The 20,458-nt window shown below is 37.9% G+C and overlaps 1 protein-coding gene across 1 annotated transcript in view; it reads right to left on the reverse strand.

Annotated features, from left to right (window-relative positions):
* Nucleotides 1-3,075: 3,075 nt before the first annotated feature.
* The window catches only part of gk (glycerol kinase), a 98,407-nt gene continuing 81,024 nt past the window's right edge, over nucleotides 3,076-20,458 (reverse strand). Inside the window, exons 18-19 of the mRNA XM_060833522.1 lie at nucleotides 11,907-11,987; nucleotides 3,076-6,939 (exon numbers count right to left, since the gene is read on the reverse strand). Coding sequence (XP_060689505.1) covers nucleotides 6,923-6,939; nucleotides 11,907-11,987 — 98 coding nt within the window. The 3' untranslated portion in view covers nucleotides 3,076-6,922. The remainder of the gene's footprint in view (nucleotides 6,940-11,906; nucleotides 11,988-20,458) is intronic.

The following is a 20,458-nucleotide window of genomic DNA, read 5'->3' on the forward strand; positions in this document are numbered from 1 at the left end:
ATAGACATATTGTTTGATACAATCTGCCAGTCTTTGGGACATACTACCTACAAACCTGGTATCAAACCAGCGATGAAAATCAGATATCGCATAAATCATTTGTGTGATCAGCAGAATGTCTTTTGGGTATAATAGCAGCATCCTCTTAATGGTGAGCATCACTCATATTACTATCCCATAGTAGCAGCATGAAACAGTTAGCTTTAATGTTGCTCAAACTTAATATACCTTTCCCTTCCCTGGTAATCTGCTCACCCCTTCAATAATTAAATACTGAGCAAGAAGGTGCATTTTAAACATGCTCTGTACTTCAGTGAAATCAAGGCTAATACGTTTGTGTTTTGAATTTCACATTACCAATGACCAATATCCCCTGACAATTTTTGATTTCCTTGCCTAAGAATCTGTTTCCTTCGACATTGAAAATTTTAAATATGTGCTGAGGAAGAATTATAGAGTTGCATAATTCTCATAGAGAAAAAAAAATCTCTTCATCTCTGCCCTAAATAAGCAATCCTGAATTTTCTAAATATGACCTACTGCTTCTGGATTTATTGATAGAAGGAAATATGCTTTTCAAGTCCACTGCGTCAAGACTGTTCACAATTTTATATATTTCAATCAAGTCACACCTCACTCTTTTAAACTTCAGTGGAAACAAACCCAATCAGTCCAACTTTCTCTCAACAACCCAGTCATTCCAGATTTTAATCTGATAAACCTTTTTGAACCATCTCCAATGTATTTACATCCTTTCTTAAATAAGGAGATCAAAACTGCATCCTGTATTCAAGATAGTTTTCACCAATGCCCTATTTCACTGATTTTTATGTTTGATTCCCCTAGTAATCAAGAATAGTATTCCATAAGCCTTCATTACTTACTCAAACCCATGTACTTAGGTTTTATGAAAACTGAGAAAACTGTGGATGCTGTGAATCAGAAACAGAAATTGTTGGAAAAGCTCTGCAGATCTGACAGCATCTGTGGAGAAATATCAGAGTTAACGTTTCAGGTCAAGTGACTCTTCCTCATACCCTTTCGAAGGATCAGAGGAAAAGTCACTCAACCTGAAACGTTAACTTTGATTTCTCTCCACAGATGCTGCTAGACCTGCTGGTGCTGTTCCAGCAATTTCTATTTTTGTTTCTTACCTTTAATGACTCAGACTAAAATCCCTGGATGCCTCGAAATCTCAGAATCTACAGTCAATCTTAGTTGAGGTAATCACCTTTTTTTTTTATTCTTCATGTCTAAGTCAACAATTTCACGTTTCCCACATTCTACTCCATCTTGCCCACTTACTCAACGAAGGCCACAGGTTAGATTCCTGCAGGATTCATCCGATCTCACTCACTTACCCCGTTTATATTACTTTGCAAGAAAATAGCGAGGACTGCAGATGCTGGAGATCAGAGTTGAGAGTGAGGTACTGGAAAAGCAGACAGGTCTTCATCCTGATGAAGGGTTTATGCCCGAAACGTCAATTCTCCTGCTCTTTGGATGCTGCCTGACCTGCTGTGTTTTTCCAGCACCACACTCTTGACTATATTGCTCTGCACTCCACTCATTAGGTCGGCACGGTGGCACAGTGGTTAGCACTGTGCCAGAGACCCGTGTTCAATTCCCGCCTCAGGTGACTCTCTGTGTGCAGTTTGCACATTCTCCCCGTGTCTGCATGGGTTTCCTCCGGGTGCTCCAGTTTCCTCCAACAATCCAAAAAAAAATGTGCAGGTTAGCTGAATTGGCCATGCTAAATTGCTTGTAGTGTTAGGTGTAGGGGCATGGGTCTAGGTGGGTTGCGCTTTAGCAGGTCGGTGTGGACGTGTTGGGCCGAAGGGCCTGCTTCCACACTAAGTAATCTAATCTAATCCTCACTACTTGCCTTTCCAGCAATTTTGTGTCATCCACAAAGTTGGTTATGGTACGTTTCACTTTCCACATCCAAGTCAGTAGTATATATTGTAAATTATGCCCATTGATTCTTGTGACATTCCACTCGTTGCAGGGTTTGATTCCTGGAAATGCCTTCCTTATTCCAATTCTTTGTCTTCTACTAATTAGCCAATCCTCTAATCATGTTGATATACTAAATCCAACATTATCTTATCAAATACCTTATCAAACACCTTCTGAAAATTCAAAATATATTCCATCCACTTCTTTCTCTTTATCTATCCTGTTTGCTCCCTGGAACCAGCTGAGGTGCATTTGATAGATTTACTGCCATCAATTCTTCTTCTTGGTATTAATTCGAGCTGACATCAAATGCGGAAGGATGTCCACAAGAGGTCTTCAGCAAACGTTAGGCTCAGTCTTAATTAACCAGTAATATTTCTACAAGCTATTTAATATTATGTCAGACATTGGCCTCAAATTAAGTAAGCATATAGTACTATTCCTGAGACTTTTAGGTACACACGAGACTATACTCAATCATGAGTTATCTGCTCCCTGCAACAGTTGTTCATGTTGGAAGGCAGTTATAGGGATGTCACTGAGTCAGTCTTGGCAGACAAAATGTTTTGTCCAAATGTAGAAAATGAATCAATTCAATTTCTCCAAATTACATTTAACATCAGTTCAGATAAATGGATAGCTTAGAGTATCTAAGGTAGAGTTAAATTTCCTTTGTTACTAGTTGCAGCACCCATGGGTTTCTTGAATGATACAAATGTAAACTTTTTGCAAGATAGCACAATCTTTGTGCGTGTGGAGGAACGCTTTAACCCTGCTACATTCATTATAAATTAACATACTGGCACAATTCAATTAAAAAAAAAATCTAATCATGAGGACAATAAAATACTTCAGAAAACAATGAGCACATAGACAAAATTTTAAAAAGCCTATCTGTTGTGGCATTGTATACAAGGTATACAAGAATGAAGTACACTGGAATATTTTATTTTGATTCCAAAATGAGCTGTTAAAACAACACAGCAGAAACTGACAGTATAATGAAACTTTAGCTGAAATGAAATAAAGAAATTAAATTACAACTTGCTGCTTTGATTTGGAGAATAAACAAAATATACAAAATAAAAAACATAACACTGACAGAAAGGAATTCATAATTCTCCTTGTGACAAAGTTTATGGAAATGAAATATTTAATAATATTATGAACATAAATGTCAAAATCTATGAAGACAAATTAAGCCAGATTTTAAGTAGCACATTTGCTTTTACAGCCACAGAAATGTGCCTTTTCATCCATGTTGAGTAGAGATTATGATTTCCATTAACAGCAAAATTGTTAAATGAATAGCACAGAATTGAAGAACTACATTTTTATTAAATATTTCATGAAATTAATCAATACAAGCTTAAAATAAAATATTTGTACATTGAAATCAGCATCTCAAATAAACATTTAAGATCAATGTAACTATTTTAACTAATAATTACATTTTCCTCTTTAAAAATTAATCTCCCCCATTTTCACTTAGGTTTATTTCAGAATAGGTAATTTAAATGAATATTTTGTTTTGAGTAATCCCTATTCTACTCATTCCTTTAAAGCGTTTTGAAAAAAGCATGCTAATTCACACCTCTCAACACTGCATCATTCGTATGTATTCATAGTTACCATATTCATTGGATAATCCTGACTGTAGATTCACTTGAATTATGAGACTCAGTTGCACAGTACCATATCATGCATGTAGAGTACTGACTCTGGGTACATTGAAATATACTGTTGGATAATTTTATAGCAGCTTAAGCAATTCCAGAAGGAAATTCAATGAAATATTCTTAAAGCAAACTTGTACTCCTGAGAAGTAGCATCAGTTCGATTAATTCATTTCTAATTTGTTGTGAAGTCATAAGGCTAAATGTAAATCTTTAAATATATAATGAACTGTCCTGTCCCAAGATTCAACTTCCAGCAAGCAGGATTCTTTCATTCTAAAGTGATGCTAGGGTTCTGGCATGAGAATGCTGTTGATAAAATTTGAAGTTTCTGACCACTCACTAGAAGTTTGAAAAACAAACAATGAGAAAAAAATGCATCTTAGTGTTTGACTGGATTTGTAATTGCACTGTGAAGCACAGAGAGGTGAAAAGGATACATTCCTTTTTGGCACCTGACAAGATATATCAAAGGATTTTTCTCATCAAACCTATACTAATTGTATAGGTAACACATACACTATTACTTTATGACTGCAGGAAGTAAAGTTACTTTGTTATCATAGGTTTTGCTGTTTGTGGCAATTCCAGATTCAATTGGGATTCTAAAACGGCCGCCCAGTCAGTGTCAGCCTAACTGCTATTTAATATTTTTAGTCAGACACAATTTTACCTGTGCAATTGATTGCCAACATGAAGCTTTTCAGCAGTGTGCAGTTATATATAAAAGTAAAGGTAAAATTGTCATTATCCCAGAAGACCACAGGGCTACTCTCACATAGAGAGAGACAATCAGTGATGAGTTTAACCTGAGGGTCACCTTAGGTGAGGTGGAGAAAGTGAAACCTTCATAATGACATCAGCTGGTGTGAGAATTTAACCCACCCTGTTGCTGTCACTCTTCAACACAAACCAGCCAAATGAGCTAACTAATTCCCTGCAATTAGAGGTAAAGTTTGAAGCAGTTAAGTATTTCACATTTTGTATATTTACTATTTTATTCACTTTGTGGGGAGGATTTTTAGAAGTATGATAATCTGTGTTTTCATCACAAATCAATTATTATTGTATCTTCTGCCATAATTGGTCAAAAGTCCTATAATCCAAAATAAATTAAATCTGTACTACATAATTATAACTTCATGTTCTTGAGGTCTTTGTTAGATTTCAGGTTCACTGTTGAGATTAAAGAATTCTAATTTGCTGGCATTATATGACCTGCAAATATAGTTTGTTGAACTGTTTTTAACAGTAAAAGACAATCCTGAAAATAAAGGTAATTAACTCTTTGCATAGACTTTGATGACTTTCCCGTTGCTGTTTAATTAAAGTTTGGAGAGAATAAGGTGAAACCAAATGTGCAATTTTCTAAAACCCATCAGATTGTTGTTAACATGTTTTTATAGTCATTTAAGTACTTAGAAAGTCAGTAACTTGGATTATCTGGTTCAGGGTCCCTCAAACCTTTGTGTTTCTGAACATCATCTATACCCCCATCCCAACTCCAACCCTGAATTAAGACATTCCACCTGTAAGAAATTATTATGTTTCAATCTAAAAAATTAAAAATATATATTACTTTTTGTTTTATTTACAACCTGTTATCCTCCAGTCTTTCCCTTTTTGGGATTGCAATTCTGTCTTCTTCATTTGCTGACTAACCAGAAACATTTCATGTAATCATCCTTCCAATGTGCAAGTTCTTTGCACCTAAATAAGCATTTTTCAAAAATGTACATACTGTATAAATATGACTGATCACAATTTTAATTTCCAATTGCAGGGCAGACAGTTAATCTACTGTATTGCTCCCACTCTTACAAATTAACTGATGGAATTATAAAGTCATATAGTACATTTCAGAATCTGCAACAATGACTTAATCTATTGAGTTGCACAGCAATTATGACAAGCTCTGTCTTGACCAGTGTTAAATGACAGTTGCACATAGAAATTCCATGCACACTTACAAAAAAATTGTGGTATTTTGTGGAATAGCTTTAATCATCCAGCACAAGCTTAGCCTTTGCTAATTTCTGCTTCTGAAACATCCTAAGTAACCATTTTACAAAATGGCCATGATGTTTTAAGTTCCAGATCCACACATGCCCCACAATCAATCTCTCTGTCTGTGTATCCAACACCAATTGCCTCTGCTGTCTTCCCTTATGCTCTCTCTTTACACTTCAGCCAATCTGTGCAACTACAGAGAAACTGCCAGCTTTGATACACAATCATTGGACAACATTCCTTCATAGAAAATGCATCCCGGCCATTTGTCCCAACTTGGATTTTGATTGGCATGATTTTTATATTTGTAAGATGTACAGGATTTTCTTTGAAACCTGCATACCATAGAAATCTGGTTGAGAACCCCCAATTGAGTAAATTGTCTCAATTCGGCTCAAAAGTAAATGCTTAATTTGTATTCAGAAAGAGTAACCTGTTCCAATTATATAGCCATGCGTCGCCACTTACACTCTCTGCAATCAAAAACAGACCCAATTATATATGTGCCAATTAACAAGATTTTTATCTACATTTTGAAAGAAAATTAATTTGTTCCGAATCACATTACTTTTTAATAGTCTCAGAAGTAACTGTGGTAGCATGTTCCTGCCTTTAAATTAATCCTGTAGATAATTTCAAGATATACTTTAATTTTACAGTCAGCATCTATACTATTCTTTTGTCTTGCCCATTCTATCTTTCCATCTAGTTTTTAAAAATTCATTTGTGGAAAGTGGGTATTACTGAGTATCTCCATATTCTTACTTCCAAACTGGCCTTTTATTGAACTGGCATTTAATGCTATCCTTATGCCTTATCCTTTTAAGCAAGGGTGCTTTAGCAAATCAAGAAAATAATCTACTGCTGCAGTATAATCCAATTACAATCAATAGCTTCTGGAAAGAATCAGGCACCAAAACAGTCAGTGAAGTACAGTCACAGTTTGTATGTGCAAAATTGCAAATCCTGAACGTTAAAGAATAGACAGTACATTTGGTAACTCCATAATAAGGTTCTTTGAATTTGCTTCACCACATTTGATTTTCCATTGCAATTCCTATTTCAATAACTTTTTTTTGTGTGTTCTGAAATATGTACTTATATTATTGTGTTGTGATCATACTGAAAAAGGCACTTTCAATTAAAGCTGTATGCCCAGACACCACAAGGCATACTTTTAATAAGGAAATAATGCTGGTAATTCATTTTTTAAATGTAGAATTCTCAAGCATTTCTAGCACTACACTGTATCTTTTTATCCAGTTATGTTGCTTCTATCAGCATTCTCCAGTGCCTGGAAAGAAAAGAAAAACAGTGAATTACATAGTGAATGTGTTTTGGACTCAGATATAATTACACACCTTTGGAACACATAGTACTTGAACTCGGATTTCTAGGCTCAGGGTTAGGGACATTACCTCTGCGCCACAAGAGGATCCCAAGCTGACTGATAAATGTAGATATTCATCATTATGTTGAGTCCTCAATCAAGCCATTAAATTATCTATATTAGAGTTTTATCAGCACAATATGAAACATGCATGCTTCCCTAATCCAGATTGTTTTGTTGCAGAGGGTCAAGTCAATTTCTCCAGCACTTACAAAAACAGAGTTATGATGAATGTTTAACCACCTAAAACCAACAGCATATGCTTAAAGGTGAGGTTTCACCATCTCTGATAAGGTAATAATATGCAGAGTTGACTCAAGCACTGTGGAAGAATTATGGCCTGAGTTTTGCCCCTCAGAGTTCAATTAATAATACAGACAGACTAGTTAATTAATACTCCTTTGGAACATTACAAAATTTCCAGCATAGCTACTCACTACCGAAACTATCAGACAGTTTACTGTACTAACACGACTGGGATGTAATGTTCTTACAGAGATTATGTGCTCTCTCTACAACCCAAATCAGATGTGTAGGAAACCCCAAATGCAGAAGCATATGTTCCCTTAAGAGTTATCTGGGTTATATTTTCTAGCATTGTCACCTTGAGCATTAAATACTCTATCTTCCTCTGGGGCACAGACATTTTGGGCGATAATAAAATACATACTATAACAGAAACATCCACCCACCAGAAAACACATTAGCAAAACATAGAAATAAAATTAGGAAGTCAGAAATTAAGACCCAAAAATATTAAATGACCACCAAATTGCTATCACAGATCATAAACCAGAGCAGAAGCTAATCATTTCACAATCCATCTTACTGAATTAAAAAATCTGGGTTACTTTGTAAATAGCGATTGCTGGTATTATTACAAAAATTCAAAACAGTGGCCCATTCATTTTTCAATTTATCTCCAGTTGATTGCAGCTAACCACACATCACTTTGCCACCTACTTCCACTATGACTTGAATGTGGCTCTTCATTAGCAACAATTTGTACTATCACCAATACATTGGTAGACATCCTGAATAGCATTTAATTCCATGGGCTTGCAAGATAACATCCGTGTGGACAATATATTATGTGGGATATTTTTGCCCTCGTCATGTTACATTTGATTTCACAGGGAATGGGGACATTGGATTTTGGGCCAGGTGGAAGCTATTTGATCCTTTGAGCTTGCTCTCCTATTCAACAACATCATGGCTCATCTGTATGTGGGTCTGCAGCAAGCAAATTGGTGAGGATGAGGTCAAGTATTCTTTCCTTCTTGTTAGCTCTCTCATCGCATATTGCAGACCCACACTTGTACATAGAACATAGAACATAGAAAGATACAGCGCAGTACAGGCCCTTCGGCCCTCGATGTTGCGCCGACCGAATCCTACCTAACCTACACTAGCCCAATAACTTCCAAATGCCTATCCAATGCCCGCTTAAATGACCATAAAGAAGGAGAGTTCACCACTGCTACTGGCAGGGCATTCCATGAACTCACAACCCACTGTGTAAAGAATCTACCCCTAACATCTGTCCTATACCTACCACCCCTTGATTTAAAGCTGTGTCCCCTAGTAACACCTGACTCCATTAGCGGTAAAAGGTTCTCAGTGTCGACCCTATCTAAACCCCTAATCATCTTATACACCTCTATCAAATCTCCCCTAAACCTTCTCTTCTCCAATGAGAACAGCCCCAAGTGCCTCAGCCTTTCCTCATAAGATTTTCCTACCATTCCAGGCAACATCCTGGTAAACCTCCTCTGCACTCGTTCCAATGCCTCCACATCCTTCCTATAGTATGGCGACCAAAACTGCACACAATACTCCAGATGAGGCCGCACCAGAGTCTTATACAGTTGCAACATGACCTCAGGACTCCGGAACTCAATTCCTCTACCAATAAAGCCCAGTACACCATATGCCTTCCTCACAGCACTATTTACCTGGGTGGCAACTTTCAGAGATCTGTGTACATGGACACCAAGATCCCTCTGCTCATCCACACTACCAAATAGCCTACCATTAGCCCAGTAATCCATCTTCTTGTTACTCCTACCAAAGTGAATGACTTCACACTTAGCTACGTTGAATTCTATTTGCCACATTTCTGCCCAGCTCTGCAACTTATCTATATCCCGCTGTAACCTACCACTTCCTTCCTCACTATCCACAACTCCACCGACTTTTGTGTCATCCGCAAACTTGCTTACCCAGCTTTCAAGCCCTTCCTCTAGATCATTTATAAAGATAACAAAAAGCAATGGTCCCAAAACAGATCCTTGTGGTACACCGCTAGTAACTGCACTCCAAGATGAACATAGTCCATCAACTACTACCCTCTGTCTCCTTCCAGCCAGCCAATTCCTAATCCAAACCTCAAATGTATCCTCAATGCCATACCTCCGTAGTTTTAGCATTAGCCTACCATGGGGAACCTTATCGAACGCCTTACTAAAATCCATATACACAACATCTACTGCTTTACCCACGTCCACTTCCTTAGTCACCTTCTCAAAGAACTCAATAAGGTTTGTGAGGCACGACCTGTCCTTCACAAAACCATGCTGGCTATCCTTGATCACGTTATTCCTATCCAGATGTTCATAAATCTTATCCCTTGCCATTCTCTCTAAGACTTTGCCCACCACTGAAGTCAGACTCACTGGCCTATAGTTACTAGGGCTATCCCTACTCCCTTTCTTGAACAAGGGGACCACATTCGCTATCCTCCAGTCCTCTGGTACTATTCCCGTTGACAATGACGACATAAAAATCCAGGCCAATGGCTCTGCTATCTCCTCCCTAGCTTCCCATAGGATCCTAGGGTAAATGCCATCAGGCCCAGGAGACTTATCTATTTTCATCCTCTCCAATATTCCCAGAACCTCTTCCCTGCATATTTCCAGGCCATCCATTCTAAAAATGTAACTATGCCCTTGAGAACTTTGCAGTCCAGTCAGTACTGGTGCTAATATGCCACATCTTGGTGATTGACAATGACGTTCCCCATCCAGAATACATTCTGCACCCTTGCCATTGCTTCGTCCAAGTGGTGGAGCAATGATTCATCAGCTGGGGAGGGTGAGGTGTGGTAACCAACAGGTTCTCTTGCCTATGTTTGATTTAATGCCATAAGATTTCATGGTATCTGCAGTCAATATTGAGGATTCCCATGGTAACCCCTTCCCAACAGTAGACAATGTGCTATCACCTTTGGTGGGTCTGTCCTGCTGATGACGCAGCACATGGCTAGGGACTGTGATGGTGGTGTCAGGGACATAGTCATATTCACAGAATAACACCTTACAGACAATGTCAGGCTGTGCTTGACCTGTCTGTGCTATAGCTGGCCTAATTTTGATGCTAGCTCTCAGATGTTAGTGAGAAGGACTTTGCAGGATTGACAGAGCTGAGTTTGCGATTGTCGTCTTTGGTGCTTGGGTCAGTGTCAGATGATAGGTCTGATTTCATTCCTTTTTTCAGATTTCTTAGCAGTTTGGTATAATTGAGTATGCTCAGTGTTTTCAGAGGGGAGTTAAGAGTTGACCACATTGTTTTGGGCCTGAAGTCATATGTTGGTCAGACCAAGGAAGGCTTGCAGATTCCCTTCCCTCAAGGGCATAACAGAACCAGATGGATCAAGGCATATATTTTCATGATTCCTTCCCACAGAGACAAGTACAGCATAAAAGGGGAAGCTCTTTTTGAAGTGCTTTCTAAAGGTTGCTACCTGTAGGGAGTTCGATAGTATGCCCCACCAAGAAATAGGTGATGATTTACACCAACTATCCCATTCCTGCTAGTCTTTCAGCTGTAACAACAGTGAAATTTGCTAATTTGTCACTATTGTAAATATAAAATCTGAGCCTATGCTTACTATAGGAATAGATTTGAACAAATTACTTTATGAGGAATTAGTCACTACATCTTGACATTCTCATAGCTTCAGGTGTAGAAACACCATTAAAGTTTGTGTTTATGCAAAACATCATCAACAGATATGAACATGAATGATAGGAAGGTCAATAGGCTGGCAATTTACTTGTTACAGTGTAAGTTTTTTTTTCTGGAACTGGGTGCAAAAATAGACATTGTCCATTTATTACACCACATTGTATTTACTTTGTATACAACTCTATACATTAAAGGTAATGACTTTCATTCTGTTATATTGCAAACTCAATACAGGAAGAACTTGATTCAACAAGTGCTCCTTTTCTAAATTCCAAAAGCAAACCTGTTTGAGGTGTAAAGTACATACATTGCTGGAGTGAAAGGAAGTAGAAAACAAAAAAAGACACCCAAACACATACCGATGAATTAAAAACACATCAATAATATGGACCAACAATTCAGTACATATAAAATAAACAAAAATCACAGAATTCTAGGATACAAGATTCCTCACTTTCTTGAAGATAATGTTGGTCAATGGATTAAAAACTGCTGCTCTGGTGGTGAAGTCGGGTGTCGGGGATTGGAGTTTCAGGTCAACGGTTGTATTGAGTGTGGGGGCGGGTGCTGGGTGTCAATACGTTGGGGACACAGTTTAATAGTTACTGAACAATTACAGTAGGTTTTTAAATTTTCTCAAGTTTCTTGGGTGATTATTAAGTTTAAATGGATTGAAACATTGAATTCTCCAACTTTTAAGAGCTTTGTCAGAAGGTTCCAGACAGGAGAATTGTCCACTGGATATTTCAGTTTCCAAGGTAATTTCCTGGAGTCAGCTGCATCAGGATTTCTGTATAGTCCCACTGCAAAATGCAGTGGGAATATTTGACCATGTCAATGTCTTTGTGTGTTTTGCCACAATCTTGCTCAGTGTTCACCATAACCATTATAAAATTAATTCTTACCATTGCCATCACTTTCTGTGTTTTCCCAGCCTCGTGATTTTTCAACAGCTAGCTTCCACTTTGCAAAACGTTGGTTACTTTCTGAAGATTTAAAAATATGCTCATTAGGTAATTTAAATATTATTTTTAAATGATTACTTGCAGACGCTAGATCATAGGACAAGCCAAATAGTGAACAGCCAGAGAATTTCTAGAAACATGACACTCCTGCACGGATTCCATCAACAAGCACATAAAACTAGACCCAATATACCAGCCAGTACAATGAACAACTGGAAGTAATAGGAACTGAACCAAATAAATTCCAGAAGACACAATACATCAGCATTTCACAGGAGGTTCTAAAGCACTGACGATGTTACCTAGACAGAGAACAAAACATTTGCAAATCAACTTCCCAGTTTGGTGAACATACTCAAAACTATGATAGAAATTTTTATTAGGATTCCCAAATCAATTATGGAATGAAGTGATCATTTTTTGACTAGTTGACCTCTATCCAGCTCAGTAAAAATACATTAAACAAATTGACCTTTTAAGTTCTGGGTGGTAATCAATGATCATCACCTATCAAGATGTCCCCCTATAATTACTGAAAACCACCAAATGAAGACAGTGTCATTATGTTGCAACTTTCTGTGGATTTTACTACAAAATTAAACAAAATCAATACCAATCAATTGAATTAATGGGAAATAGTACTTCAAAATAAATTTAACTTTAAATAATTGATATAACAAAAATACATTTACCTAATCACATGCATTCCCATTCAGCATATGTAGCATTATGCAACCAAAAAGTTTCAAACATACATTGTTCTTTACTCATACGGGTAGATTGGGTGTCCTATTAGACAACAACTTTCACATTCAAGATCATGGGGGTACCATCATTATTAACATGGTACAGAACACAAATCTTTTCTCCATCATGTTACAACAGACCTGAGGGTGTAGTTTTCCAGTTTCTTTTCCACCAACTGACAAATACCCCATTTTGACCACTTCTGAAAAAACATCCAGCTCTTTAACGTCTTCAAGATATTCACTCAGCTTTCCAGGTTTTGAACCTTGTTAGCCATACAGAAAAACTGACCTGTGCCTGAGAGTGACTTGCTTCCTATCCTCAAGAATTTTCTGTCTATATCCTTGCTTTCATCCTCTAACTCTTCTGCTTGTAGCTCTTTGTGCCTGGCTACATTTACTTCCTGTGAGCTCTGGTTACATGGACCAGCATTTCTTCTTCTTAAAGAAAATTGCAATTGATCCCTTTGCAATTGTGAAAATTCTTCAGTGCTTCTCAAAGATGTTACATATTTTCTTGATCATATACTTTGCATTTCCTTGGAAAAAGAGAGCTTTACTCTGATAAGGATTCTCTTATGACTGTGTTTGAAATAGGTTCTTAACATTATTCCTGATGAAGGGCTTATGCCTGAAACATCAACTCTCCTGCTCCTTGGAAGCTACCTGACCTGCTGTGCTTTTCCAGCGCCACCCTTTTCGATTTTTAACATTATTAACACAGCATACAACATTATGATATTTTACATAGACAACAGATGTGTATCGTATTTACAAAACAAGTTTAATCACAAATATATAAAGTTATTTCAAAATTTAACAAAACTTAATCTGTTTCTCTGACTTTAAGACATTGTTGCTGGCTTTTATTCTTTAAGCTTTTGACAAGGGAACTGCAGTCACATTCGGTAGGATTTAATACCCTTCCTCATCGTGAACTGGTGGTTAAGAAGGCAATTCATTAGACAGAAGTGAGGACGCTACCTTCTTTCCACACCATCCCAATTTAGTCCATGATGGTAATGCCCACGGTCACTATTCCCACTTTGCTGCTAATTTATATCAACTTAAGAGCTTTATCCCACCTTTACTGGTATTAACCCAGTGGCTGGCAAGAATAACAAATATTCAAATTAAGAAAAATGGTAGATCTTTAGCACCTTAAGTTTTTTTCCACATTAAATAAGGTCATGGCTGATCTGACTGAGGTTGCAACTCTATTTTCCTTTGACTCTATATTTTAACTAAATCGGAGTCTGTTTGTTTGCCCTCTCTCATTCAAAGACAGTACGTGCTTGACTGAGGGAACAGGCATTCAGATGGGAGCAACCGCTGCTGTCCCTGCTACTGTACCAATCAGCTCTTCCACCATAGCTCACCCAGAGTAAAACCACTCTATCTTCATTCATCTTTGGCTTTTGACAATCCATGATCTTATTTCTTAGTTGGCTGTCTCTCCCTAGTGCTACCATTGTTCAATAGAACATCTGGCCTCTAACTGGCTGGCAGCCCTTGACAGCTGGCACATGACGTGGCAGGCCTCTACTAAATGGAGTGACATGGGGCTGCCATAGGATCTCTAGCTGCCAAGTGAGATTGCTCTCCAGCCATTAAATATTTTGGACAATGCCAACATGCACATTTTTTAGTGTGATGGCTATACCAACAAATTCCACCAAATACATCTTTAGTATTTGATTAGCAGATGGTGCCAGAGTTTTTAATTCTTCATATTGTCTTTAAAAATCTACTTTGGATTGTGTATAGACTTGACCCTTGTGATGGAAACAAATGTATTGGATGAACTTTTTTTAATGGTTAATTTTGCAAAATACAACATCGCTGAATGAAAGAAGCCATTTACTTTCTGGGTGTTGTTGGTTTTGAATTGGAATTCAAGAAAAAATTCCATGTCACACTGCTTTTTACCCTCTGGTTACAGCAGTTTCCTTTAAAGGTTCAGAGTAAATTGTCTACAGGAATTTCACTTTTTGAAGCAGGCCGTGAAATACTTATACAGTCATACAGATGTACAGCACAGAAACAAACCCTTTGGTCCAACTAATCTATGCCTACCAGATATCCCAACCTAATCTAGTCTTATTTGCCAGCACTTGGCCCATTTCCCTTTAAACCCTTCCCATTCATACAGCTATCTAGATGCCTTTTAAATGTTGCAATTGTACCAGCCTCCATCACTTCCTCTGGCAGCTCATTCCATACATGTACCACCTTTTGCATGAAAAGGTTGCCCGTTAGGTCCCTTTTATATCTTTCCCCTCTCACCTAAAACCTATGTCCTCTAGTTCTGGGCTCCTCGACCCTAGGGAAAAGATTTTGTCTATTTACCCTATCCATCCGCCTCATGATTTTTATAAACCTCTAGAAGGTCACCCCTCCGCTTCCAATGCTTCAGGGAAAACAGACCCAGCTTATTCAGCCTCTCCCCATAGCTCAAATCCTCCAACCCTGGCAACACCTTCGTAAATCTATTCTGATGCTTTCAAGTTTCACAACATCTTTCCGATAGGAAGGAAACCAGAATTGACGCAATATTCTAAAAGTGGCCTAAACAATATCCTGTACAGCTGCAACATGACGTCCCAACTCCTGTACTCAATACTCTGAACAATAAAGGAAAGCATACCAAACGCCTTCTTCACTATCCTATTTACCTGCGACTCTACTTTCAAGGAACTATGAATCTGCACTCCATGGTCTCTTTGTTCAGTAACACACCCTAGGACCTTACTATTAAGTGTACAGGTCCTACTCTGATTTGCTTTTCCAAAATGCAGCAGCTCACATTTATCTAAATTAAACTCTATATGTCACTCCTTAGCGCATTGGCCCATCTGATCAAGATTGCATTGGAATCTGAGGTAATGTTCTTCGCTGTCCAATTTTGGTGTCATCTGCAAACTTACTAATTATATGTTCTACGTTCACATCCAAATCTTTTATTAAATGACGAAAAGTAGTGGACCCAGCACCGATCCTTGTGGCACTCCATTAGCCACAAGCCTCCAGTCTGAAAAACAACCCTCCACCACCCTTTGTCTTCTATCTTCGAGCCAGTTCTGTATCAAAATAGTTAGTTTTCCTTGTATTCCATGAGATCTAATCTTGCTAACTAGTTTCCCACAGGCAACCTTATTGAATGCCTTACTGAAGTCCTTATAGATCACGTCCACTGCTCTGCCCTCATCAATCCTTTGTTACTTCTTCAAAAAGTTCAATCAAGTTTGTGAGACATGATTTCCCATGCATAAAACCATGTTGACTATCTCTAATCAGTCCTTGCCTTTTTCCAAATATGTGTAAATCCTGTCCGTAAGGATCCTCTCCAACAACTTGCCCACTACTAACCTCAGGCTCACTGGTCTACAGTTCCCTAGCTTGTCCTTACCACCTTTCTTAAATAGAGGTATCACATTAGCCCACCTCCAGTCTTTCAGCACCTCACCTGTGTCTATCAATGATACAAATATCTCAGCAACGGGCCCAGCAATAGTTTCCCTAGCTTCCCACAGAGTACTTGATTTGGTTTTGAACTTTTGATCTTCATCTTCTTCCAACAATGCATTTTTAATGTTTCAGATTTGAAAAATTGAATTTACCTCAACTTGTATAAATTCAGAATCATTCTTAACTTTGAAATCTTCTCCATGATTTAACTTTTTAGATTTCTTTATCAAGAGACACATTTAATATGATTGCCTTTTATGCACGCAATTCATTTTTCTGTCAAGTAAAATCTGTTTTAGCTACTTTAAAAACTCCATTAAGAAAAAGGATTTGACATTTCTTTTTATGTGATTCACAATTTTCTCAATTGATTATTTAGCCTAATTCCTTTCTAGGAATTTCATTTTGAAGTTTTCATATTTAGCTACACAGCCCCTTCTTTGTAGCTGTACAGTTTCAGCACTGAACACAGTTGTTCCACTCTCCCTCAAAGCATGTTTTTCCTTTTTTTTTCATCATTAATGTTTACTGCCAGTATTGCTAGCTTTTCATTCCCTTGTTCACACCTTTTTCTTTGAATTTTTAATTTTGTTTTCTTTCTTTCATTTCCAACTACCATGAGGTTTTCCTGTTTAATTTTATGCTCCAATATCATTTTTTAAATTAAATGGCTGAGTTTCTGACTGTGGATACACTACATCTTTAATTAAAACATCAAGTAGTATGAAAAGAAAAGAAAAATTGGTTAATCAGGTTAGCTAGTTTTTCCAGTAATTTTTCAGTTTCACCACCCTTCACAAGCTTTCCTGAAACCACTGGAGAGAGAACAGTAAAGTGGTAATGTCAGTAATCCAATAACCAGTCAAATAGTGGTAATATCAAGTAATCCAGAGGCTCATGCTAATCTCTGGGGTCAGGGTTTCAAATCCCACAATGGCAAATGGTTCAATTTAAATTCAATTAATAATTATGCAGTTTTAAAGTTAGACTAACAAAGGTTACCAATGCCAGCTATTCCTGACTTGTAAAAATCTATTTGGTGGACCATTGTTGCTAATTCTTGTCTTTACCTGGTCTTCCAACTACTGAAGGTTAGCAGTGTGAATTGGAACAATGCACTATACCTCACTGAGAAGACAATCATTACCTAAATTTGCCTGTTCTTTCACCTGGGAGGCAGAAATGAGAAACAAACACAGGACTCCTTGCTGAAAATGGGCTTGAGAGGTCTGAAGGAGCATGGGGTCAAATGCTCTGTACCACTGACCTCAACCAACTATTAAGGACCCCATCTGGGAAATCCTTACCTCCATACTCTTTCTTTCAGGGAAAAAGAATTGCTTTATCCACTCTCATGGTGCTCCTTACACCTGTCCGTAACCCTTGAACAGATTGGCACAAAGAAGCCAAAATGAGACTATGTGGTTGAGTAGGTCCTGGTATTTTTCGATGTAGGGTGGGAGATTCTACTGCAAACTTCATCAATTCAGGTATGATATTCAGAGTTTTCATACTTATGATATCGGGGGGCAAGTGAAGTTTGACCTGTGGGGAGCACCTTACCTGAGCTACGAATAAAGAATGGCTGAGGCTCCAGGCCTGTAAATGGAGTTGTACCTGCATGCTAGTATGTTTCCTGAGCAATAACTCGGGAATCTTTTACTTAACTTCTGAAGTGGGTGGAGTCAGACTGTGTAGGAGAACACATCCTAAACTGCTTGGCTAAGTTGGAAAGGAATTGTAAGAGTGGTATCACAGAAAGTTGAGAACTGACTGGTTGTTGAACAGCTTTGGTTAGGCACGGTGTTTAAATCCCAGAAATTATTAAAAAGTGTAAATGTTAAAACCAGTACAAGGAAAATAAGAATTCATCGGCACAGGCCAGGAAGCTGATGTTAGTCAGGGTGAAAAGTTTATGGAATTCTACTCATCTACAATTTAGAGTTAATACTGCAAGAAACTTAAAAACTTTTCTTTCTCTTTTTACTTGGCTTAATCTTTTAGTTAAGTATAAATTAACTTCAGATATGGCAAATAAGCTCAAGTCCAGTGTATTGCATTTGTGAAAGGTTTTATTTGCTCTTGGCAGTCTGGATGACCATATTTGCAGGAAATACCATCAGTTTGAACAGCTTTAGTGCTGAGTATCAGAATTTGAATGTCAAGGGTAGGCACAATGATGCACTGAAGAGGCTGGGAGTCAAACGGATAGCATGTTTAAGATGGGGACACTCTATTGTTTAAGGAAGTGAAATCAGAGAAAGAATGGGTGATCACCAGATAAAAAAGAAAGGTAAAGTCTCAGAGTGCATCTGCCTCAGTAATACCTTTGTTGGAAAATGGTCATGGTTCCTCTGAGGACTGAAGCGAGAGACAAGGTACACAAGCCAAAGGTGGGGACAAACAGAGAAACAGCAATAATAATAGAGGTGACTCAGTGTAAGGGGTAGAATGTAGCTGTTTGTTGCATTCTTGGAGCTCGAGTCAAGGATGTCACTGAAAGCTGCATGGCATTCTAAAGGGGTATAGCAAACAGTCAGAGATCATGGTAAACCTTCGTACAATGATGTAGGGAAAAAAAACAGGGATGGTGATCTGCAACAAGAATTCACTGAGTTGACTAGTATAGGAATAGGCAGCTAGACCAGTGAGAGTTATACAGAAATAATGTAGCCAGAGTGCAGGGTGAACAAGTTCCCACAAAAGCAAAGGGTGGGAACCAACAAATCCAGTGAACTCTGATTATCGAGGAATAAACATGAATGGATAATTTAAAAAAAAGGCAGCTTATGGCAGACACAAAGAACTAAAAAAAGAATGTGGGCTTGAGGTACATAAAAAGTGCAAAGACCTACTTAAAAAAGAAATTAGGAGAGTGAAGAACAGGTATGCAAAAAAACACTAATGGGTAAAATACAGAAGGCCATTTACAAATATATTTTGTGCAAGAGAATAATCAAGGAAAGAATAAGACCATTAAGGTCTAAACTGGCAAGTTGTATATGAAACCAGAAGATGGTTTGAATGAGTACTTTGCATCAGTATTTATAATCAAGAACAATGGTGCAGGTATAGAAATCAGGGAGGTGAAAAATTTCAAAAAATTAGCATTGAAAGGGAAAAGATATTAGCTGTTTTAGCAGACTTAAAACTGGAGAAACTTTCAGGCCCTGATGAAATGTATCCCAGGCTATTGCGGTAAGCAAGGAAGGAGATTTCAGGGGACCTAATGTTAATTTTCAAATCTTCTATGACCATAAGAAAAATGTCAGATAACTGGAAAAGAGATGAAGTGACACCATTATTCAAGGCTAGTCATAAAAGAACTGCAGGTCAGTGAGTCTAACATCAATGGCAGGGAAATTTTTGGAAAAATGTTTTTGAGTGACAGAATTAATATCCACTTGGAAATTGTTTCTTGGACTTTAAGATTTTATAAAAATTTAGATTTTGGTGGAATACTATTTTAATTTTACTTTACCATGGTACTAAACTCTTAAATATTATTTGTTTTCTTTCATTGTTCAAGTAAATGCACCCTGCACAAGTCAGTAAGAATAAGTCTGAGAAACTGACCATTTGGTATTATATATTGTAAAAGGTCTTTATTGTTAACAGTTTCTTGTTTTTTCTTTTGGTATGCCAGATAAGGAATACAATGGCCCAAATATTTCAATGGATAGATAGACATGGGAGCAGTGCGAACTAAATTGCCTGTTGGGGCCTTTTGGAATTCCAGTAGCAGGAGACTCCATGGGTAATGCCCAGGAAATTAAGATTCTGCTTAGCCATGTCCCTGCATTTATAATGCTGCAAAGAAAACCATTTGAAATGGGAGAATTCAAAGGGTTTGATTCCATTAAGTTACTAGTTACCAGGAAGATAATAAAATAGCAAGTATAACTCTCGGGTAAACATCAAGTTGAATCCCCAATTTACCACACTTCCCCAAACTACACCTTGCCCATCCTCTTACATCTCCCAGGCCCCACTAGCACCCCAACCTCATCCCACAAACAGCGAAACACCAACTTAAGAGAAGTCCACCCCCAACCCCCTGGAGCTGACCACCAATCCACAACATCAACCTCAACTCCCCATTTGATGTCATACCTTCCCACCGCTTCAGAACAACAGCGACCCACTCACTCACTGATACTGTCATCTCACCTTTGGCCAGTTTGAAAACCTGCTGTTCATCTCAACATGCCCTAACCACTTTTCCCCACCTGGTACCAATTCGCACCCCAGCTGCCAAGAAAACCTTAAAGCACAACC

The sequence above is a fragment of the Hemiscyllium ocellatum genome, chromosome 12, assembly GCF_020745735.1.
Source record: "Hemiscyllium ocellatum isolate sHemOce1 chromosome 12, sHemOce1.pat.X.cur, whole genome shotgun sequence".
Taxonomy (NCBI): domain Eukaryota; kingdom Metazoa; phylum Chordata; class Chondrichthyes; order Orectolobiformes; family Hemiscylliidae; genus Hemiscyllium; species Hemiscyllium ocellatum.